The sequence below is a fragment of the Haemorhous mexicanus genome, chromosome 16 (assembly GCF_027477595.1).
Source record: "Haemorhous mexicanus isolate bHaeMex1 chromosome 16, bHaeMex1.pri, whole genome shotgun sequence".
NCBI classification, from domain to species: Eukaryota; Metazoa; Chordata; class Aves; order Passeriformes; family Fringillidae; genus Haemorhous; species Haemorhous mexicanus.
The window spans coordinates 16,369,218-16,392,302 of record NC_082356.1 but is presented as its reverse complement, the minus strand read 5'-3'; the positions used below and the strand labels follow the sequence as shown (position 1 = coordinate 16,392,302).

At 53.4% G+C, this 23,085-nt stretch overlaps 1 protein-coding gene and 1 pseudogene across 6 annotated transcripts; one reads left to right on the top strand and one right to left on the bottom strand.

The window, feature by feature from the left end:
- Positions 1-23,085, bottom strand: part of LOC132334705 (zinc finger protein 850-like) — a 1,130,993-nt pseudogene that overhangs the window by 334,942 nt on the left and 772,966 nt on the right.
- LOC132334749 (hydrocephalus-inducing protein homolog) lies at positions 833-21,591 on the top strand. 6 transcript variants are annotated; one of them, XM_059860849.1, is made up of 8 exons: positions 3,029-3,106; positions 3,586-3,670; positions 4,423-4,539; positions 7,373-7,507; positions 8,499-8,698; positions 12,465-12,589; positions 13,861-14,065; positions 20,930-21,591. In XM_059860849.1, the coding sequence occupies exons 3-8, from the start codon at positions 4,468-4,470 to the stop codon at positions 21,165-21,167; spliced, it is 975 nt and encodes a 324-aa protein (XP_059716832.1). In that variant the 5' UTR covers positions 3,029-3,106; positions 3,586-3,670; positions 4,423-4,467; the 3' UTR covers positions 21,168-21,591. The 6 variants fall into 6 exon arrangements, 3 of the variants coding, with proteins under 3 accessions (XP_059716834.1, XP_059716832.1, XP_059716833.1); XM_059860851.1 differs by lacking the exons at positions 3,029-3,106; positions 3,586-3,670 and adding an exon at positions 833-1,445; XM_059860850.1 differs by lacking the exon at positions 3,586-3,670.

The window sequence follows — 23,085 nt, the reverse complement described above, 5'->3', positions numbered from 1 at the left end:
GAGTCTTGGGAAGGGAGAAGAACACGGTGACCCCCAGGATGGGTTTGGGGGTAACCGGATTGGAGCTTCCAGACACCGAATCCGATGAGGAGAACAAGGCCGATGGCAGCGCTGACAGACACGGGGAGCACCAGGGTGAGATTCCCGCTGGATTCCGGCTCTGGGAAGCACGGCATGGTCAGGAGGGGAGGGGAACCCCCATCCCGCTGCTCCACATTCCCGTAGGGAGGAACAGGGGTCCAGGGGGTCTCTGGGACAAGGAAAAGGGGGCTCTGGGGCTGGGAGAGACGGGATGGCCGAGAAGGGGGTGCGGGGGTTGTTGGTGCCGGATAAAGGGATGCAGGGTGGAACCCATGCCCGGGGAATGGGGTGGCGGGGGGATGGCGGCGCCAAGGAATGGGGGTTCAGGGGCCCCTCGGTACTGCGGAACGGGCGATCAGAGAGTCCCGGTGCCGGGGGGCCCCCTCAGCTCTCGCCGCCCCCCGGGGCCCCAGGAGCGCCCCCAGCCCCAGCGCTGGAGCCATCGCTGCGCTCTGCTGCGGCCCCGCCCCCTGAGCCACCTCCGACCCCGCCATTGGCGGCGCTCCTTGCTGCCCGCCAATGGCGACCGGAGTCTCCGGTGACGTCACTGGTCGCCGGGCAAAGGAAGGCCTTGGGGTGAGACGCCCCGGGCTGGCCGGAAATGGAGTCCGGGGGTCCCCGGGCTCGTGGAAACGGTGGATCCAGAGGCTGGGAGAGGAGGATACCCAGGAAAGGGGGTGCAGGGAGTGTTGGGGCAGGATAAGGGTGTGCAGGGGGTCCTGGAAATGGGGAAGGAGATGCGGGGGGTCCCTGTGCCCAGGAACAGGGATTAAAGGGCCTCCCCGGGGAGCTCCCCAAAGCCTCTCTCAGGGGGGAGCAGGAGTTGGGTCAGTAACTCTGGGAAGAGAAAAGGGGGTGGCCCCGGCTTGGGGGGGACATGAGGGAGTCACACACTCTCCCGGGGGGACACGACCCCCGGGGACCCCCACTCACCTTCTCCCACAGGGGAGGCCGAGCCCCAGCCCAGGCAGCATCCTGGGGGGAGGGACGGGCAGGATCCGGGAAAGGGCAGCAGCTCGCGGGTGCCGCGGTTGCCTGATGACCACAAACAGGGCGGCACCGTCTGTGCCAGCGGCGCGGCCTCAGTTGCCTGAGAACGCGGTCCTGGCTGGTTGTGCACAGCCTGGGCTCCTGCAGGCGGCTTCGCTGGGCGATTTGCCGAGTGAATTGTTCACGGAGCGTTGGTCTCTGCAAGCGAGTCCTGTGAATTTGCAGAGCATTGGTCTCTGCAGAGGATTCCTAAACGTGCAGGACATTGTTCTCTGCTAGGGAGTCCTCAATTCGCACAGCATTGGCCTCTTAGGAAGGTTCCTCCACGTGCAGAGCTTTGGCCTCTGCGAAAGGTTCCTGAATTTCCTTTGAAGGTAAAGATTGACTAAAGTTGAAATTTTCAGTTTTGTCTCATCTGCACTCTGAGAGAGAATGCCAAAGGAAAATGCAGGATTGGGATAATGCCCATCTTCTGGTGCAGCAGTTCGGTGGCACGCACAGCTGAGTGGATGAACTATGGTCTACTGATTGTGCTGTTTTTTGCACTGAAGAAATGCAACATTTTCTAAATGTACTAGTCTTTACATTTTTTTTCCTGTAGTGATTGCTTAAACTGCTTAAAGGTGAACAATTTCTGCTCAAGTTTCAGTGGGTTGTTATTGTCTGGTTATTAAAATTATTAGGGATAGGCCTCTGAATTGAGGTGCAAACGAGACCATATGTCAAAGTCAATAGTCTGGATTTTATGTAACAGTAAATGTGAGGAAGAGAGAAAGGAATAGAAAAAGCGGGAGAGGGGGTGGGGTGTTGGGAAGAGGGGGGACAAAGAGAGTGACAGAGACAGATTAGGTAGAAAATATCACCATTCCTTGGATTCCATTGGTGTGCCATAAAATCCTCTTCTGGTCTTCTCTGTGGTGAGGTCTCGCAAAATGTAAGACTCCAATGGATTCATGCAGATTTGGGCAAGGTGGGACCTCCCAGGTACCTCCCTGGGGTGGGGCAAGTTGGACTCTGTCTATTGCCACTTTCAAATAATATAAAATCTCTAGCACTAGTATATCCTTAGAGTCTGCCATGAATTGGGTTGTGTTACTTTGCATGCCCTGCAGTCATTTGGTGCAAGGCCTCAGGAATGGGTCTGGGAGCACCTTGGAGGTCTTTGATGGGAGGCTTGTGTGCAAACCTGGCCTCAGCAGACAAGTCTGTGGCCATGACTTGCCCACCTTGAACCCAGACAGAGCTGATTTTCCAGACAGCTGCTGGGTTTGGCTTTGTTGTGGATAGGTTTTTCTCCTAGCCTTGTTTACTTCTCCCCAGACCTGAGATAACAGGACAATAGTGTCACCTTTGTCTTGTTCCAAGTTCCCCTAGGCAGCTTAACTCACAGTCCCAAGTTCCAGTCAGGAGGCATTTTCAGGGAGGGGTGGGCTGCGGTGGTCACAGCTTCTTTCTACAGTTTTGTTACAATGGGCAGAAAGTCCTTCATAACAATATTTAAGCCATTAGCCATAACATTCCAGTCTCTCCCAAGTCCTGTGAGGAGCAGCTGAGAGAGCAGGGGTGCCTTAGCCTAAAGAAGAGGATGTCCACTCTAGCTGTTTTTAAGTAATATTTAAGCTACAGCTTTGTCCGTTCTAACTATTATTAATGTTCAGATTTTTAGCTGCAGTATGATCCATCTTTGAATTGCACAACATAGTGAATGGAGATTTGAATGGATAGTTCAGAAAAAGTCCAAGCAGGGGCCTAACAAAGTAGCTACTTACACCAAACAAGCACTTAGCTACTGTTCTGGTTGAAAAAGGAAGTGAGTTTTTTGGGATGCTGTGGTCAAACCAATCGGTACTCAGATTTGAATATTGGCACCTGGTGTGGCCACTGAGGATATGGACACGCCTCTGAGAACTCAGGGGGTTAAAAGCAGAGAACTGCCAGGAGAAAGTTCTCTTGGTTCCGGTTAGTGAAGAGTCCAGACGTGCCCTGCCCAGCTGCGGGCTGGGCGGGGGAGGGGAAGCCATGTGGCCGGGATGAGGTAGGCCGGGCCTTGGACAGAGAAGGGAGGTGAAGGGCCCTGCAGGATGGAAGGGTGGAGGAGCACTGAGAGGCATCGGGCAGCCACCACCCCCGCTCCGGGAGAGAGAGAGAGAGAGAGAGAGAGAGGGAGCCTGAGCTTGTGCCACCTTGGAATTTGATATCATGTGCTGGCAGCAGGCCCGGCTGAGAAGGAGAAGGGGGGGGTGCAGCGGGGCTCGGTGAGAAGTCATGGGAGTTCTGGGCAGGCAGAGGCTGAGATTTTAACCCTTTTCTTGAATGATGGGAATGAATGATCTCAATGAGAAGAGAGATGGAAATGAACTGGGAGGAAATGGGCAAGTGTGGTGAAAGTTTGTTCAAGTGAAAAATGTCGGAAGAGTTCAGAAGAATCCGAGGTGGGAGGAGAGGATGGAGTGGCCTTTGGCTGGAGTTGTCTTGTATAGCTGTGGACAGAACCTTTTTCTTCCTGAAACACAGAGGCTGCATTGGGGGCAGGCAATAGCTTGGAGCCAAGAGAGTGCAGTGATGTTATGTGAAGGAGTGGCAGGAACAGAGACGACAGGTGAGGAGGGTGGTAGTGCCCTTGATCTTTAGTGAAGAAGAAGGTCTCGGTTCTTGAGACCCCCTCGGCGCCAGGGGGTGAATTGGGGGGGGACACGTGTCCTAAAAATGAGAGACTGTTGCTTTTTTGGAACTGGGCAAAGCATCCTTAAGAGGGGAACCCTGGAAGCAGCCCTGGTCCAAGCACAGTGGTGAGAGCACTGGGCATGGAAGGAAGAGGGCATGGTGGCAAATGTTCTCCGGGCGGTGCCACATGTGACATGGAAACACAAGAGGTTTCAACTGTGTTTCCTGGGAGAGCCTATGGTACAAGAGATTCTCCTCTCTTCTGATAATCAACTGAGAATTGATTGTCTGAAGGGTGGTGGTGATGAACTGAGAGTTGATTATCTGAGGGGTGGTAACTTGATTGAGAATCCAAGGTTTTGTCTTACTGTGCTGTGTTGGAGATTTGGTGGGGCGAAGAGGAATGTGTTTTGGAAGGTTTTCATTCTGAGTTCTATGTGTGTGTTTCTTTTACATCTTGTAAATTAATCCATTTCTTTCCTTTATTCCAAAGCTGGAGCCTGCTTAGCTCTATTTCTGGTCACATCTCACAGCAGACACTAGGGAGAATACATTTTCATGGGGGCACTGGCATTGTGCCAGCGTCAAACCATGACAGCTACTTTCAAATCATATCAAATTTTTAGCACCAGTATATCTCTTGAATTGGGTTCTGGATTTTCAGAGTTCCATTGTTGCTTCTTCCAGTTTTGTTGAGGCATTGCCACTCATCTGGGAGACCCTCCCTTCAAAATGACTTCTGGAGTCCCAGAGAAGAGCTCGACCCCTCATCTTTTGTCCAGGGAAAGACTGACATCTTTTACTGTAAGTACCCACTGGGCTGTGTTAAGGCTGCAAACACCCCTGGTGTCCCTGGTCTCCCTGCCTCTGTTGCCCAGCAGTGCTGTGAAGCTGCAGACCCCCTCCCCAGCTCTTTGTGCCATGCTCCTGTTGGTGGGGGCTGTCCTGGTGCAGTAGGGAACAGTGTGTGATGTTTCAGGGTCTTGCCTGGCCGTGCAAGCAGAGCCAAGTGAAACCAATGTACAACTGAAGCCCTGAGCACGTGTTCTGTCCCTTTCCCTTTGCCACAGGAATTCCTTCTGTCAGGCTGGACACTCAGCTGTGCTGCTCTGACCATCCTGCCCTTGGGCACCTGGGCATGTGGTGGGGGGAAGCTCAAACTCTGCCCAAAGCCCTGAGAGCCACAGCTGGTCCCAGCTAGAAGAGGTTCCAAAGCAGCTGTTCTTTCTCAGCTCCGGTGTGAGCACAGGTCCAGCCCTGCAGACGCAGTGTACAGCAAAGCAAGTTATCTGCTGCAGCATGTCCAGAAGAAAATGTCTCAGCGCCTTTGTTCTGCAGGATGGTGGAAATCTTCCTGTGCTGGGAATTCTCCCCTGCTCTTGGTTTGCCCTGTGTTGATGGTATCTATCCCAAAGGAGTTGCCTTCTCTTGCAAGCTCTGGATTGGTGTGAATGTTGAGGGCTGTACAGTTCTTACCTGCTCTCGGGCTTTGCCTTGAGTCTGTACCACATCCTGTGTCTCCTTGGTTAATCTTGGCTCCTCTGCCTCTCTGTCCTAGGTTGACTATATGATGCTTTTATCCCCGATCGTCTCATTCTGTTTATGCTGAATAGTAAGTTTTGCACCTTTAAGACTTGCTTCAAAGATTGAGGGGGGGAGAGGAGGCGCGCAGTTTGTTTTCAGACACTGAACTCACTCCTACACATTCCTGCTTCTGGACTGCGTGTTTCTGCGGATGAACAGACAGCGGGACAGGGCTCTCTTTTTTTCTTGCTTTTTAGTTAGTTTAGCTAGCTGAGGCAAAGAAGTTCCCTGGACTGTGCTTTTTTTTTCCCTTTTTTCCCCTTTCTCTGGACCTGTTCACACCTGCTCTGGACTGAACAACCATAAGAGCACCAGCAGCTCACATCGGTGGGATGGGCCGGGCCTGGGCCACGGCATTTCCAGCGCCGGAGGGACTGATAAGAGACTGAGTGAGCTGAACTGGAATCTGGGGAGGGGACTTTCTGGGTTTGTCATCTCCTTTGGAGCAGCAAGGGGTTTTATTGTTTAATATTAAGTTTTCTTGTTTAATTAACAGTTTTTTTCCACTTTTCTCCAAGGAAGTATTTTCTCCTGTACCGGTTGGGGGAGGGGTGGTAGAATCCGATTTCCTAGGGGGGCCCTTTGGGGGTTCTCTCCCAAATTTGCCCTGAACCAGGACACTCTCTCAGCCTGTTTGGCTCCCTTTGTGCAGCTCACAGTCAAAGCTCAGGGGCTGAGTCTTCTCCACTTTATGCTGGAATCACTTTTCATTAACAGCATTGTCACTGCAGGAGCTGTGTTCTGAAAGAGCCCTGCAATCAGGCAGATGTAGCAGAAGTAGTGGGAGGCCTTTAGGTGCCACTTCAGGCTCCTGCCACTTCATCCAGCTCTGCTCAGCTTTTCCAAAAGCAACACAGTGCTCTGCTTTCCCTTTGGAGAACCACAGCACACCAAAGCCATGAGCTCCTGGAGGTTTTCCCCTTCACTTGAAGAAATTGTGATTGTTTTGCAGTTTCCCAAGAGAGTTGAGAGGGAGAAAGTAGAAAAATGTCAGCAGTTGTGTTTCACTGTAAAGAGGAAAAGAGAGACCATTGGAATTTCAGTCAGGGAAAGATTTTCTCAAGTGAGGCTTGTGCCAAGAGTGGGCTGGTGGGAAGAGACAGGAGGGAGTCCAAATCATTGGTTTAGACTTTTGGAGAACATTTTGGTGCTTGGGGGTTGATATCTATGAGCTAGAAAATGCATGGTTTCTGGGTCTGTGTATCCCAGAGGGCAGAGCCTGGCCTGCTGGCTGGAGTTAGGAATGCCCAGCAGCCCAGCTTGCCTGCACAGGCAGCAAGAAGGCCTGGAGAGCCAAGATTGGCTTTTCATCCTGGAACCACACTGTCAGTCAGTGCTGGTCATGTTTCTCCAGGCAGAAAATGCCTTTGAGGCCCATAGTGATAGGCACAGCCTGTCAGTGTTTCTGTCACTTTTGGCAAGCTGATTGCTCTCATGGTTTTATAATTCTTCCTTACAGCTTTACCTCCCATTTAAATTCTCTTTGCCACCTACTTGTTTTAGGGGTTGTCTTGCTGTGTTCTTTCTTTTGCTTTTCAGGTTTGCTTTGATTCCCAGTAAGGCCACAGTGTTAGGCCTCCCCTCCTGCTGCTCTGCCTGCTTGACTCTATCCCCAGAATGTCCCTACCCAAACCTGATCTGCTAGAAGGGAATTTCTTCCTTCCCCCAGGCCAATGTGCTGTTTTGCTTTCAGGGAGCACATTCCCCCTCTGGAACACGACTACTGCATGGCTGTGTGCAGGCAGAAGCCAGCAGGTTTTTGGCCTTGATGAATATGCAGATGACTTGGTTCAGGTGCTCTGTCTCCATCTGGCTGGTGCTGACCTGCTCGGCCCTTCCTTCCCAGCAGGCACTGCCCTACCGGCCCTGGCCAAAATGCTGGAGGCAGACAGAAGGGATTTGAGTTCAGCCTTGTGAATGATGTGCCTGTGCCTGCGGAGCTGAAAGTGCTTTGGGAAAGGGGCCAAGGAGGGATGTCAGCAGGGCATGGACAGGTCTCGTCTCATTCTCTTTCCACAAGTGGCAAAATCATTGTTCCATGTCTTTGCTGCAGTTTCCTCAGGTGGTGAAGGTCTCCATGGGGAGCTCCCCTTACTTCCAGCTCACGTGCTCCAGCGATGTGTTCCGTGTCGTGCCGCCGGGCGCGTCTGCCCCTGTGCGCATCCGCTTCAGCCCCGCCGAGAACAAGGTGAAACTGGAGGAGCCAAAGCACAGAATGATCTCCACAGCCACTGTTTTCCCTGCACTGTGGGTCCAGCCCATTCCATGCTGTGAGCCTGGCTCCAGTCCATGGGCAGGCAGCCTGCAGCCAGTCACACCTTGGCACGTGCTGTCAGGCACTGCAGCCAGGCCTGGCAGGCTCTGCTTCCCCTCCCTGCACATTCCTGAGCATTGCCATGGGAAGATGAACAGGGAACAGGATGAAAATGACAGAGGGCTGTTAATAGATGTTGGGCCATCTCTAGGTACAGTGGAAGGGATTTAATTGTTATGGAAAATGCTAGAGGAACAAAGAGGTCAGAGAGCTTTCCTCCTTCCTGACTGCCAACAGCTTCCCTGCCTGCCCCTGGGCTGGAGCAAAGACAGTGCTTTTTCACCCCCTCTGTTCTGCAGCCTTGCAGCTGTGCTGTCCCAGAGCACAGCTGACCATGGTACAGCTGCAGGGCCAGGGCAGAGGATGTGCTATGCCTGTGAGCGTGGCCTGGCACAGGCACACTGGGCTCTGGGTGCCCTTGGTCAGCAGGAGGTTGCTGAGCTGCAGGGGACTTGGACACCTGCCTGAAGGAGCTCGTGTAGGGCAGGTACAGGCTGCAGGCAGAGCTGTGAGCCCAGAGCCCGTAGCAGTAACACCTAAGGAAGAATGTCCTGTGTTCCCTAGCTCCATGTTCCTTAGAAGGGACTTAGGAATTCTTTAACATCATTAAAATGTAGAGTTAAAATTGTGGTGGCCTAGGGCAGTTCTCTGGATGACCCAAGTGACAAAAGAGCTTAATGCCACTGAGATAGGTTTTGCAGAGTGCACCGGTGCCTTTAAAATGTGACATATTAGTAGAACTTAGTGTTCATTTAAGGGTGGAATAGGTAAATTGATGCCATTGAAGGGTTCTAGGAAATGGTTTTTCTTCTGCCATGGGGATGGCACTAAATGCCGTGTGCTGAGGCAGTTTCTTTTCCTGCAGGATTATTCCCATGAGCTCATCTGTGTCACTGAAAGGGAAAGGATAGTTGTGCCAATTCGGGCCATTGGTGCCCGAGCTATCCTGGACTTCCCTGCCCAGCTGGACTTCTCCAAGTGTCCAGTCAAGTGCAGCATCCAGAAGACTCTGCTGGTCTGCAATGTCGGTACCCAGGCAGCTTGTTACCAGCTGAGCACCCAGAGGTCAGGATCTGTCCTTGCACAAAACACCTTTGGGTGATAATAGGGCTGGGGAAGAGCACCAAAAGGAGCCAGAGCAGCCCTGCAGCCTGGCTGGAAGTGAGCAGGATGGAGGACATCTGCTCTCGCTTTCGGTGTTCTGAGCAGGATGCAGCCTTTGAGCTTTCTCTGGCCCCGCTTTCCTGGAGGCTGCTGGAACATGCTGGTAGCTGGCTTGCACCCTCCTGAGCACAAGCAGCTTCTGAAATGCTTACTCAGCAGTGTTGGCCAAATAGGCCCATTCTGTGGGAGGCCACAGGCACGTGGCTTTCCAGTGCTCCTCTCATGAGATGCCCAACATGAGCTGTGCTGCAGGCAGCCGGTGCAGTTTCTGCTACTAAAGCTGTTCTGATTTCCCTTGCCAGCTGGGGGCATCAGTCCCCTCTTCTGCTCCATGATGAACCTTTGAAAGCCAGTTTAAAATTTCAAACAGATGATTTAAATCTCTGAATAAGGTTTTGCCCCCTTTCATTGAGATTTCTTTTTTCTTTTTTTCTGAAGTCCCTGTGTTTCTGCTGTTTTTTCATTTTGGTTTGTGTTAAATGTTTGCCAAAAGATTATTAATTCTTCATTGGGAACTTTGATGAAGGTTGAGCTCTTCCAATGCCTCTCAATATACCACCAGCCCATAGGTACTTCCTGCACAGGTGTGTAGGAAATATGAGACATTTAGTGAAGATGTCAAAAGAATTTGGGCTGTTTTAGAAAATAAAAGTATAGAATAACTTTTCCAGAGGGGACCTCTGGAAATCTTCTGAGCAAACACACTGCTCAAAGCAAGAGCAGTGTCTGGGGATTGCAAGGTGCCATTGGGAGATCTGGACCTGCCTTTAGATGCAAGCAAACAATCTTCCCAATGGACCTAATTTAAAAGCAGAAGAGAACAACCTATTAAAACCCCTCCATACCTTCTCTTTTTTGCCTGTTGGGTGCAGTAGTGATTCATTGAAAGGACAGATCTAACAGGATGGGAACTATCTTAAGGAACAGCTCACAATGAACAGATAAAAGGCCAAAATTTAGCCTGCTTGCCCCATCTCTTGGCACTGGTTTTCATTTGGTTATTACAGTGTCAGGGATGTCTCCTTCACAGCTCTTCTATCTCTGGGCTCAGGGTGCAGCTTAGTGATGTTGGCTGAAATTCAGAGGAGTAGAGCTTGTGTCCTTGGGTTTTGGGGAGCCAGGTCTGTGTGAGAGATGACTGCTACAGCAGGAACAGAGGAGTCTGGTGGGTACAGCCCAGGGTGGGATGTAGGAGAGGCAGGGGCTGAATTGCACTCCGTTTTTCAGTCCTGAAAACTGAGTCCTGAATTTGGCTGGATCCTCTTCTCCTGATAATTTGAAAATAAGAAGATACCTCCTTTCTCAGGCAACCCCTGAAGTCACCCCCAGGAGTGTTATTGCCATCCTGCCATCTGAGGGCAGGAGCATGTAACATGGGGCAGAGGTGGGAATGGAATGGAATGGAATGGAATGGAATGGAATGGAATGGAATGGAATGGAATGGAATGGAATGGAATGGAGGCAGTGCTGAAGTGTGGCCAGGGATTCCCTTAAGTGGCAGCTTCTCTGTTCCAGTGAAATTTCTGGCAGAAGAAGAAGAACAAAATCCTGTGCCTTGCCCCCAGCAGGCACTGATCCCCTCGAGCCCCAGCAGAGAGCTGCAGCAGTCCTGGCATCACCCCTGGGGCGGATGCAGGAGCTCTGGGGCTGCTGGGGCCTTGTCTTTCCTCCCCTCTCTCCAAAGCCTGACGTCCAGCACATAAACATTGCTGGCCCAAGGCTTCTCCATCAGCCAGCAGTGATGTTCTCACCAGTGGGAATGAGAACAGGTTAGGCCCATCATTGCAGCAAGAGGTCCTTAATGAGCAGAACCTGGAGCAAGTTCATCAGCTGTCACTGCTGACATGAGCAAAGTTCAGCTTTTCAGATGTTCTCCTTATTTTTGTGTGTGATGGTTCATCACCAAAGTCCCCTGAACACACTTGTAAGTGACAGATTGACCAGCAGCAAAGCACCAAGGCCAGGAACTTTTGTTTCCTCAGTGGGGCTGTAGAGGAGCACAAAGCCCAGCAGCTGCTGGGCAGAAGCACATTTCCCCTGAGCTCTCCCTGAGCATCAAAGCACAGTCTTTTGTTTGTCAGGCAAGAGCTGTTCACCTGGTGACCAATCCTGATTGCTCCTGTTAAATCCAAAGTGCACCAACACGTTTGCAGAAGCATTTCCAACACATTGCACAGAGTTTGTTAGGTGGGCCAAGCCAACAGTTACCAGCCGGGATGACAGCCCAGAGTCCCAGACTGCATTGCTGGTAAACACACAGAAACCTCCTGTTCTGCTTCCTTGGTGTGCTCCTGCTCATGGTGCTTCATTGAGCTGGGATTGGACCCTTCAGACTGTACATGGCATCCTCCTTTTGGGTTTCCATGTCACTGTATTGCTCTAATGTGCATTTGCACTCTTTCAGAGTTTTGATTGCTCCTTTTCTTAGGGCAGCTTTCATTGAAGTGCTGATGAAATGTGCCCTTTTAGGCTAGATCAGGATGTTTTCAAGGTAAAAGAAACCAAAGAACCACACTGCAAATTCAGCAGTAATTATTCCTTGGTCTTCAAGGGAAAGTTCCTTCTCCCTGTCTGATTCCTAGGCTGTAATATCCCAGGACAGGTAGTGCCCTAACATTTGCATCTCTTGAGGTGAGTTCTATAAACATCAGAAAAGGAGAAATTCCTGAGGCACTCAGTGTCAAGTTGTGCATGCAGGTAGCTCTGAACCCTCTCTGTGCTCTTCACAAACCATTCTCTGATGGGATTGCTGGCAGTGGGACCCTTGAGTCTCATTGCAGAGGGCAGGATGCAGAGTATGGGGGAGGTGAGGTCATTTTATCCCACAGCATCTTGTGGGGGCTGGATCTCCTCAGAAGTGGCTCAGTGGCTGTTTCTGACCCTGCCCTGTCTTCTGCTGACTGTGGTTGGGTTGCTCCCTGCTTGCCCAAGTGTGAAAAACGCCAATCCCTTTTGTTAAAGTTTTAAAAATTCAACAGTAATCAAATAGTTCTAAAAAGAGTAATAAAAATTAGAGCAATAAGAATTTGGACAATCAGAGTTAGGACAATAAAGGGACAATAAAAAAGCAAAGAATTAAGGACATCCGGGCATTCTGCTCTGCCACAGAACAGGTTTTGCTAACAGGTTTTGCTAACAAAGGATTAATCCTTAAAAGCAATAGCCTGTTGCATATTCATATCTCTCATACACAATGCAAACATTCCTTTCAAACTAGGTATTTTTCTGTTTATTGTCAACTTCCCCCCTCATCTTGTAATCAGTCATCTCAGTCCCCATGAAGTCTGATTCTTCCTGATAGGGGGGCAGTAGTTCTTCTCTTGGGATTTTGGGTGTCCTGTTGCTGTTATCTCTGTTTAAATCATTTCTTGATTTTCTTGTTCATTTCTTGAGCTAGTTAGAAAAAATATCTTACATCACGTAGTTTCTATTTTAATATGATGTTCTAGCCTAAAACTACATTTAACACACTACTTAAAAGGGATTAATACAGTACTACAAAACAATTTCCCAACCTAACACATATTATATTCATTTTAGTATTTGCAAACAGTCTATCGTATAATGTGCATTTTTCACACCAAGTGAGCTGAGGTGAGCTGCAGTGCAGAAGGAATCTCATGCCCAGGTGTCTCCCCGAGCCCTGATCCCTCTCTTAGTGTTGCAGTCCTTTCTCCATGTCACCAGCCATAGGAATTCTGGATGCTGGTGACACCATGCAGGTGACAGTGGGATTTCACCTGCTGACCACGGGTGACCACTGTGGGTCCCTGGCAGTGTGCTGCAGCACAGGTGAGTGCTGGGCCCTGCACGGGCACAGGACAGTTCTCCACCATCACTCCCTGTTGTCCCATCCCCCTCCATTCCCTCCTGAGGTCCCTCCCCTGTTCCAGCTTTACCCCAAAGCAAACTGAGAACTCCTTGGTATTTAGGGGCTTGATCAAGTGGATCCCCTCTAACAGGGCTAAGAGTTTTGGACTCCTGTTTTGCTGGGAGTTGCTGAGTGGAGGAAGGAGGAACCCTGATTCTCCACTACCATGTGGCTATGCCTGGGTGAAATTTTATTTCATTCCTGGGCAGTGCTGTAGGTGAGGTGTGAGGTTTCCATCAAACTCCAATGCAATGGATTGTTTGCACACCTCTGTCCCATATGTTGCTTCTCCACTGGCTTGTCACAGACCCTTTGTCTGTGTGGCCCTCTACACATATATTTAGCTCCTGTCTAATAACATTCTCCGGCCCTCGAGTTCCTGTTTGGTGACAAATCAAATTTTTCCTTGTCCCCATTTCCCAGGCAGTTCATGCTGTTTCAAACCTCTCATATCTATCTCCTGTTTGATTTCTAGACTGAGGAATCCCATTCAGCCTTCATATGGAAGCTGCTCTGTGTTAATCTTTCCTTAAACGTATTAATCTTTCCTTTGTCTGTTTTTTATTTCATTTGAAATGCTGCAGCTTGGTTTTTGCGATCAGAACAATATAAAATATTTCAAGACTGGTGCTGCTGTGGGTTTGGTGATGATGATTTTCATGGTGTTCATTTTGTAGTGGTTTGTCAAATTGCAGAGCCAGGCTGGTTGTGTTTCCTTGCCTGTGTCCCCTCCTGCTGTGGGCTGTCACTTGTTCCTCTGGGCCTCCTTTTGCTGCCCACATGCTCCCAGGCGTGTTTGCTGGTCAGCAGCAAGGGATCCAAGGGATCAGGAGAGACAAGAGTCTCGTGGGATGCCCAGGGGAGACCCTGGGCAAGCCAGGACTGAACAGGGCTCCTCAGTGTGATCTGAGTGGGTCACTGGAGCACATCTGACAAATCTCACTGTGCATACTGTCACCTTGGGGCCAAATCTCTACAAACGCTCTCAGAAATAAGGTGGTTTAGGAGGTGCCCAGGACACCCTCACGCTGCGCACACAGAGCTGTCAGGACGTGATAAATGGACTGATCCACAGAACTGCTAGCACAGCTAAAAGCTGTGACATTTCCTTCTGTGACCTGTGGTTTGCTCTGTTCCTTGTGTTTCCATCAGCAACTGAGCTGAGCAAAGTCTCCCCTTTGCTTTGTTCCAGGTGAAGAAAATATCCACACAAACCTCCGCGGAGATGCTGTAGAAGTCAATGCTGGGTTGAGCACAAATTCCGTGGAGCTTGAGAAGACTTTCATCACCATGTCAAGCCACAAAACAATGTTCATTGAAAACAGGAGTAACATCACAGCCCACTTCCAGTGGAAGGCTTTTCCTACTGAGGAAGGAGAGATTGAAGAGAAGAGGAGGTTGGTGTGAAAGATGCATTTCCGTGAGATCCATGGCCCAAGACTGAAACTGATGCGTGGCCTGAGGGGGGTGTTGGTGCTTCTGAATGGTTTAGGCCAAGTAAACCATGCCTGGCACTGGGGTGTGTGTCCCTGGGCTTCAGGAGCTCAGCACTTAGCATTCCAGTTCCATTGATACTCCAACCAAAGGATGGCATTTTGGGAAGGGAAGATTGGTTGCGATGACTGGATTTCTTTAAGTTCTAATTGGGCTTTTGCCTCTCTAATCTTCTTCCTACATCACCTGGCAACATCCTTAAACAGTTCACCCTCTTTCCGTAGGGGATACACCCTCTTGTTTTCCCCTTAGTTCCTTGAAAAGCTCCTTGCCCATCCAGGCTGGTTGTCTTCCCCATCAGCCTGTCTTTCCACCCACAGGGACAGTCTGTTCCTGTGCCTTCCAGACTTCTTTCTTGAAGTATGTCCATCCTTCCGGGACCCCTTTGTTTTTAAGGGCTGTTGCCCAGGGTACTGTCCAAATCAGTCTCTTGAACAGGCCGGATCTGCCCTCCAGAAGTCCCCAGTGGAAGTTTTGTTGATGGCCCTCCTTGTTTCACCAAATATTGAGAGCTCTGTTATTTCACAGTCACTGTACCCCAGACCGTGGTGAACAGATGAAGTTCATTTAGTCATTAGGGAATTTCCTGGTGATATCCAGTACCTGGACCCCAGGGACGCCTTCGGGAAGGGCGTGTGGCCCCCAGCACCGACTGCTGCCGGCGTGCCAAGGGGCCGAGCGTGCGAACGGAGCGGGCCCCACGAGAGGCCCCCACCGGTAATGATCCTTCCACAGGTTCACCTACGGAAACCTTGTTACGACTTTTACTTCCTGTAGATAGTCAAGTTTTACCGTCTTCTTGACGCCACCCAAAAAGCCTCATCGATCGCGACAGGGGCCCCACGGCCACGATCCTGGGACAACACTGGGAGCGCGGGGGGTGCTGCCAACCACCCACAACTGAAGGCTCCCTTCAGCTAGGCAACGGCAGGACCGGACCACCGGGCCGGGAAGGGGGTTCTCGGCCCCCTTCGGCCGGGGAACCCAGTCTGAGCATGCAAGAAAAGTGCTACCGACCGGGCCACGGGACACCGGCTTTCGCCCGCCTCACGGCAGTCAGCTTCCCCCCCTCCAAGAAAAAACAAACGGAAATAAAATACGGGGTGGGGACGGCATGACAAAAAGGCACATGGCAGCGCGTGTTCGGCAATGACCCGTGCTAGCCACAGGGGCCACGGGCCCGGGCCGGGGGTCATGGCACGCGCCTCTCGCTCCCCCACCAGCGCCCACCAGCAATCTCGGTGCTCTCCCTTCTCTCTCTCCATCCACCATCGCTTCCACTCTGGGCTCGCGCACTTTTGTCGCGCGCTTCTCGGTGCCGCGGCTCAGAGCCGCGAGAGATAAAAAAAAAAAACCCGTGGAGGCCGGGTGGGCACACCCCCACTCTGACAGCAACCCGGCACGCCTAAGGAAAAAAACCCACAGACTCGGGTGGCAACCCAGCCCGCCCGGCATAAGCGGCTCATTCGATCCGTCCACGACCGAGGTGGGCGAGGCGCCACTGCCTTGCCCGGGACCTTCCGGAGGGCTCTCTGTCGGGTTCCGGGTCTGTGCTAGGGCTGGCTGGCCACCGCGGCCCGCGTCGGTGCCCCTGAAAAATTCCGACCGCCACGTGGGTCCCCGGCTTAAGGCCAAGGAAGGGGGAACGGCCTCAACAACACAGGGCCGGGGCCGGGGCGCCGCCACCCCGGCTCCGCGCCTCACGGGGCAACCGCCGTCACCGAGCCCCTCGAGCCAGCTGGCGGGCCGAGGCCAGGCCGCACGCCCCACGGCATGTTTCCGCCGCCCTTCGGACACCCTGGACATGCTGGCCAACAGGTCGGGAGCAGGGAACGGGATGCCACCACCTTGGCCCACCAGGCGGCACTCGGGGCTCTAGGGCAAGGCCCGGGAAAAGGCCCGGACGCGTCCAGCCCCGGCTGCCAGCCTCCGAGGCGGACCGACAGCCCAAAAAGTCAAAAACCGTGCCCGCTGAGTGGGCCCTGGCTTAGGGCCAGGCAGAAAAGGGATGTGGCGCCGCCGCCTCGCCCGCTGCCAGTGACCCAGGGTGGTCGCCTTCAGAGAGCCAACAGAAGCCGGGCCTGAGCGGGACACGCTGGCAGCCTCATCTTTCTGCCTCGCCTCGGCAGGCGAGCGGCTCTGCGATCGTCTTCCGCCTTTCTCTCTCGCCTCTCAGCGCTCGTCTTCCGCCCTTCTCTCTCGCCTCTCAGTGTTTGTCTTTTGGCCTTCTCTCTGGGTCTTTTTCAGGATCCTCTCTCGCCCCTTCTCTCTCGGCCTCTCAGGATCCCCTCTCAGCGCCCTTCTTTCTCGGCTCTCCAACTGTACCCACTTCCCTGGGCAGGACGGGAGCCGGGACGAAGCCACGCAACTCATCCCGGCTAGGCAGAGCTCCCTTCGCCCCGGTGACCGCGGGCACAGCTGCCCCGCTCTGCCTCAGACACAGGCACTGGCTCAACCTGCGGGGATGTGGCCCGTCACCTCGCTCCCATAGTACGGACAGACGAGTCCAAAGGCGCCGACGCCTCCAAGAGGACAAATGGAACTCAACCGGGAAGGCGCGCCGCCGCAGGCCGCCTGCTACCATGACATCGCTGGAGGCGGCCGCCAACAGCGACCCCTTGGTGAACTTCTGCGGCCGGCCGCGACAACAGGTCTACCCGGCGCCTGCCGAAATCGGACTAAGTCCCGCCGGAGCGAGGTAGACCTGTTGTCCCCGGTGGGCCCCCGCTGCCCGGGGGCTGCGCCGACCTCCGGCAGCCCGGCACCGGGGTAGACCTGGTGTCCACCCGGGGAGCCGGAGTAGACCTGGTGCCCAACTAGGAGCCGGGATAGACCTGTTGTCCGCCTGGGCAGGCGGGGTAGACCCGGTGTCTGCTGGGGAGCCAGGGTAGACCCAGTGTCCGCCGGGGCAGCGGGGTAGACCTGTTGTCCACCACAGCAGCCGGGTAGACCATGTGCCCACCTGGGGATCCGCCGTGGCAGCTGGGGTAGAGCTGGTGTCCGCTGGGGAGCCAGGGTAGACCTGTTGTCTGCCCAGGGAGCTGGGGTAGACCTGTTGTCCACCGCAGCAGCCGGGATAGACCTGTTGTCCGTCGTGGCAGCCGGGGTAGACCTGGTGTCCGCCAGGGAGCCAGGGTAGACCTGTTGCCCACCTGGGGAGCTGGGGTAGACCTGTTGTCCACCTGGGGAGCCAGGGTAGACCTGGTGCCTGCTGGGCAGCCTGGGTAGACCTGTTATCTGCTGCAGCAGCTGGGGTAGACCTGGTTTCTGCCGCGGCAGCCAGGGTAGACCTGGTATCCACCGCGGCAACCGGGGTAGACTTGGTGTCCACCCCAGGCTCTACCCCAGCTGCCACGGCGGATCCCCAGGTGGGCACATGGTCTACCCGGCTGCTGTGGTGGACAACAGGTCTACCCCGCTGCCCCGGCGGACACTGGGTCTACCCTGGCTCCCCAGCAGACACCGGGTCTACCCCGCCTGCCCAGGGTAGACCTGGTGCACTCCGGGCAGCCAGGGCAGACCCGGGGTCCGCACGGGGCCGCCCGCCGCCCAGGCGCCTCGCTTTGCCCCTGGCGGCCCCAGAGTCCGGTCAACGACAGGAGCCAGGACCGGGCCAGAGCCGGGCTACACTGGTTGTCCCCAGGTCGGCGCCCGCCACCCGGGCGCCTCCCCGTGCCCGGCGACCCCATTGCTGGGGTAGGCTCAAAGCCTCATAACGGCCCGGAGCCGGAGGGCGCTATCAGCCCCGTCCCACCCTATGAAGCCCCCACTATCAAGAGCCATCCATCTTTTTGATTTTTTTTTTTTTTGCTGTTTTGGGGTTTGTTTTTGTTTTTGTTTTTGGGGTGGAGTGGGGTGGGTTGGGGGGGGAGGCTTTTTGCTTTGCTTTGCTTTGCTTTGCTTTGGTTTTTGGGTTGTGGGGTTGTGGGGGTTTTTAGGGGGAGCAGGGTTTTTGGTCCCCCCCCACCGCGGTTTCTTTGTCTTTGTTTGATGCCGAGTTTAGAGGTTGGGGTTTTTTTTTTGGGCGGCGGGGTGGGGGGCTTGTGGTTTGGATTTGGGTTTTCTTGGGTTTTTGCCCCCCCCTTTTTCTTTTCTCCTTTCCTGAAAGAACGGCTTTTCTGTTTGCTTGGAAGGAGAAACCTATCTGGGGGGCGGGGAAAAAAATACAAACAATCCCAATATTGGCAAATGTTATTTATTTTCCTTTTGTATCCAGCGCGCTACCAGCTGAGCTGACGGGCAGCATGTGCCCTGTGCTCTGCCTGCTGCTGACACACCCAAGTGTCAAAAGAGCGCCCCCACCCCGTCCCGTCCCCCCGCCCCCGGGACCTTACACAACCCGACCCCCCCGCCCCTGATGCGACTCGCCCCGCTCTGCCCACCTGCCAGTACATGCGGTGGTGGGGCGGCTGCCGCCAGCACCACCGCTGGCTCGCACACGGGCGGCCGCTTTCGGGAGGGTTGGTTCTTTCATGGCACGCAGAGGTCTTCGGCCCTTGGCGCAAGTCTGGGGGGCCGCGGGGGCTCGGCGCCGAGGCGCCCGGGGCCGGCACAAAGCCGCCGGCCCTCGGCCCTCATGCGCACACAGGGAGAGACAGACGCTGTGACACACACGCACCCCCACTCCACACGCTCATGCCCCGACGCCACCCCTTCAGGCCCCCACACTGCTGCACATACCGACCCATGCGGGGAACTGCTCCCTGCCCGCCCACACGCTATACACGGACGCGCACATCCTCTGGCATCCCCTCTTTCCCCGTCCTCGTCCCCGTCCCCGTGCCCCTGCCTCTGCCTCTGCCCCTGCCCTCTCTTTCGCGGCGGCCTCTGCCCATCGGCGATTCGGGGCGCCCCACCCTTCCCCATCAGACTCCCAGGCGCCACCTTCAGACGAGTCCCGCCTCCGCCCAGGCTGCCAACCGCCAGTTGGCACAGCAGCGGCGACAGTGCGGGGAGCCGGCCGACACCGAGGCAGTCAGGGCCTTTGGCACGCAGGACGAGAGCCCCTCGCAGAGGCGGGGCGGGCGGGTGGGCGGTGGCAGCGGGAGGCTTAGCGCCCTCCCTTTTCTGAGAAGCTTCCCGTTCGGCTCTCGTCGAGCCTTTCGGTTCGATAGTCCACCAGCGGGCCCTCCAGAGCGGGTCCAACCACGAGGCGCGCGCCGCCCGCCTGACACGCGCTCGCAGGCCCGGCCCGGGCCACGGGCCCAGACGTCCCATGGCGGGGGTCGGTCTGCCCGGTATTTGGCGCCCAGGGGGCGAGGGCAGCCCGGGACGACAGGTCTACCCTGGGTCTCTGTAGGCTTAGTCCGGCCGGGACAACAGGTCTACCCCATGCTCCCCAGAGGCCAAGTCAGGCCGGGACAACAGGTCTACCCTGTGTCCTCCAGAGGCACGACAACAGGTCTACCCCAGGGCTGGACGCCTGGCCGAGGGGCGGAGGGGCAAGGCCCGCTCCGTCCCTCAGCAGGTCGAGGAGACCCGGTGCACCCGGCACCCGCCAGCACGGACAGGAGGGCTCGGCCCAGGCCAGCTGGGGCAGCCGCACGAGCTCTCTCTTAGAACCGGCAGCGCGGTGCGCGGCGCCTGTGGCCTCGCCACTGCTGCCACTGGCCGCCTGGCCAGATTTTTATGAATTAAAAAGTCTCTGTCCCTACTTACTATGAGCTACCTAACTGGCTTGTGGCTTCCCTACCAACCTAGCTACTGTCAAGTTTATTGAAAAATATACAAAAACGTATAAAACCTTTTACAAAAATGCAATACAAAGAAAAATAGTACAAACAACAAAAACAAATCTACAAGAAAATTCAAAATACAAAAACAATACAAAAAATCATCTACCCTGGCAATCTTCTGGCCCTACTGGCAAACATATGTACAATGTCCACAGATGATAGAAGCGCTTCTGTGGATAAAGTCTTTGCTACCAACTCCTGCCTCGATTTAGGGAGGCCAAGAGTACTCAAAAGTTCAGAATTTCCCTTGTACCATTTCCCCTGCGCCCCAAGGGGAAAGCCCATGAAAACAATGTCCTTTGCATTGGTGAGGTTTCGTACCTCGGTTTCCAAATGTTTGTACTTGTTCACTTTCTCTGCAGCGGCTTCTTCCAGGGAAGATTTGGTTGCTTTGTATTGTATCGTCACATCCATGACAAGTGCACGAGTGTCTTTCACAAATATCAGGTCTGGTTTGTACAGTTCTTTGGTGGCATCCCTTATGTGTGGTTCTTTGTACACTACCCAGTCCCTCTTCTGCGCCTCCTCAATCAGCCTCTCACAGATGTGATTGTGCCTCTTGATTCGGGCGTCCTGCGTCACTTGGCAAAAGCCGACGATGTGGGCCCACGTTTCAATGTCCGCAGCGCAATGTCTACATGTCTTGATGGAACTATCCTCTCTACCCCGTGAGAGAAATTCTCTCGTGGGGTAGACATTGGCCCTGAGTTGTAATGCAGTGAGGAGTTTCCTGTGAGGTATGTGTCTATAGTACTGAAGCCAATCATTACTAATTTTATCACTTTCAAAATTCCTAATTCCACGGCCCTGGGAAACTAATTTGGTCCATTTTTTTAATTCCTTTCTCCTCCAATCACATGGTTTAGGAAATTTGCTTTTCAGGATCGGTGCTTCCCACTCCGAAGTTGTGTCTGCACTGTTGGATGGTTCTGTCGCCAGCAGTGCTTCCCAAATCGAGGGCGTCTTCTCGCTTTCCCCTCCAGCTTGAATCCATAGTTTCTTATACATTTGTTCCATTTGATCTTTCTCTAGGAAATTCTTCATTGTCTCATCCGAGGACTGTGCAATCCGATGCAGCCTTCGGGCTTGCACACTGGGGATCAGCCCTGCCAATTTGGTAACACCCAAACCGCTGTCATTCATGCTCGAGTACAAGATGGCATCGCAGGTGCACGAGGGCAGGTGCAGCCAGTCCTTGACCGCTGTTCGGATTTTTTGGTCCAGGGCTTCGAGGGCCCCTGCCTTCAGTTCTGAGTGGTCTGCCAGGTAGGTCAGTCGAGGGGTGGTGTATGTTTTGAGGATATCCAGCTTTTGCAGAGGTTTAAGTGGAGCTTGATCAATTTGTTTGAGCCAGAAGTCTAGCTTCGCCGAGAGATTGGGTTTTGCTATCCCAGTCCAGGGGTCAAACTGCAGGCCGAGGTACTTCTCAGATTCTCCGGGGTCAATCATGTTCAGGGGTGTGCCGTTGATGGTCCAAGCAGCGCAGTTATTGACGGCGTAAGAATCCTTAGTGGGCTTGATGTAAAAGCCGTGGCATTTTTCCCCCTGTGTTTTGAGACCGGTGAGATTGCAGAAGGTCTCTAGTATTGCGATGTTTGCTTTCATGCTTTCCCAGGAGTCGCTCAATAAAACCAAGTCGTCTGCAAATGCCATTGCTGTGATGCTGCTGCCGTCTCGTTGGTATCCTTTGCCACACTCTTCCAGCTTGCCCAACAGGGGCTCTGTTGCTAGGTTAAATAAAAGGGGGAATAGTGGGTCACCTTGCTTTACTCCCACCTTGATTTGGATTTTGTCCGTGTGTGCGTTCCTTTTGTGGTGACATACGTACTGATGTTCTTGTACATATTGTTCACCAGGCCGAGGATGTGGGGATCCACTTTTCTTTGTTGCAAAGCATGTATGATGTGCTGGTGGCTTACTGTATCAAAGGCCTTGGCAATGTCCACAAATACAACACCCAGCGGTCTGTGCTCTCTTTTGGCAGTTTGAATTATAGTCTGCAGGAGTTTCAGGTTCTCGGAGCATCCTGCTGCTCTGATAAAGCCTCTTTGCCTTGGGTTGAGGGGGCACGCGTTACTCAGCCTGGCTGTTATGATCCTGGAGATGAGTCTCAGCAAGATGGAACCGATCGTGATAGGCCTCCAGTTATTATTGTCCTTTAAACGGTCCGGTTTGATTAATTTAGGAATTAAAACAGTCCTGCACGCCCTCACCATGTCCGGGAGTTCCCCAGATGTTAACCATAGGTTGAAGATCTCGGCGGTCCGGGAATATCCGGGATCCATCTTCTTGATGTCCCCAAGAGTAATCCCATCTGGACCCGGAGCCGAGCCCTTGCTCATTTCCTGCACATTCTTTTCAATTTCTTTAGCCGTGATTAAGTCCCTGAAGGCACTGTTGTCAGCCTTCCCGTTAATTTCAAAGTCCCCAAGGCCAGAAAAATTACCAGGTGTTTCCCACCTGCTTTTGAATACCGAATAAATTTCGCTGGGTGATATATCACAGGACAAGCATTCCATGTCGTCCAAAACAATTTTAGCTAGTTTCCCCCTGTCCAGGTAGAATAAACGCTGGAAACATAGGTAATTACCTCTTTGGATCGCCCTCTCCTTCATCCATTTCTGAAACGGCTTTCTTGGCTCCTTCTCCTGGGTCCCCTGTTTATTTTTGTAATTTTTCCCACGGGTCGCTGTTCTTATCTGGCTTATCGATTCCAAGCATCCAAAGCAGTCCTTTGATGTTTGGTTAACCACTGGCTGGATTTCCTGGCCGTCCATTAATTGCTTGAATGCTCCGGAGAAGGTGTTCATTGCTCCAGCTGATAAGCGTTCCTCGAGCACCTTGTGATAATGAGCCTGCAGCTCCCCCGCCCTCTGCTGGTCGATGGCTTCCCGGCAGCAGCTGTTCTTCTTATCAAGGTGTCCCCTTATCTTGGCCATTGTTTTCCCTCTGGCAGCTGTCCTCCCTGGCAGATGATCCACCCCAGGTTCTGTTCCCAGGTCCTAGCTGCTCTCCTGGTGCGATGACTCACCCCAGGTTCCTCATCAGTCCCACCTGTCAGCTTCCTGGGCAGCAGTCTTCTCTTGTCGCTGATTTGCTTAGCCCTTTTGGTTGTCAGGTGTTCGGCAATAAGCTTATTGATGTTTTTGTTTCCCTCAAACTGTGCCTCCAATCTTATCAGATGTTCT

What these genes read in the sequence shown, in the direction of transcription:
- LOC132334749 (XM_059860851.1), top strand. Translation starts at nt 4,468, where the DNA reads ATGACTTCTGGAGTCCCAGAGAAGAGCTCGACCCCTCATCTTTTGTCC. An exon ending in TCAGCCCCGCCGAGAACAAG is followed by an intron (nt 7,508 to 8,498) that starts GTGAAACTGGAG and finishes CTTTTCCTGCAG; the next exon opens with GATTATTCCCATGAGCTCAT. An exon ending in GGCAGTGTGCTGCAGCACAG is followed by an intron (nt 12,590 to 13,860) that starts GTGAGTGCTGGG and finishes GCTTTGTTCCAG; the next exon opens with GTGAAGAAAATATCCACACA.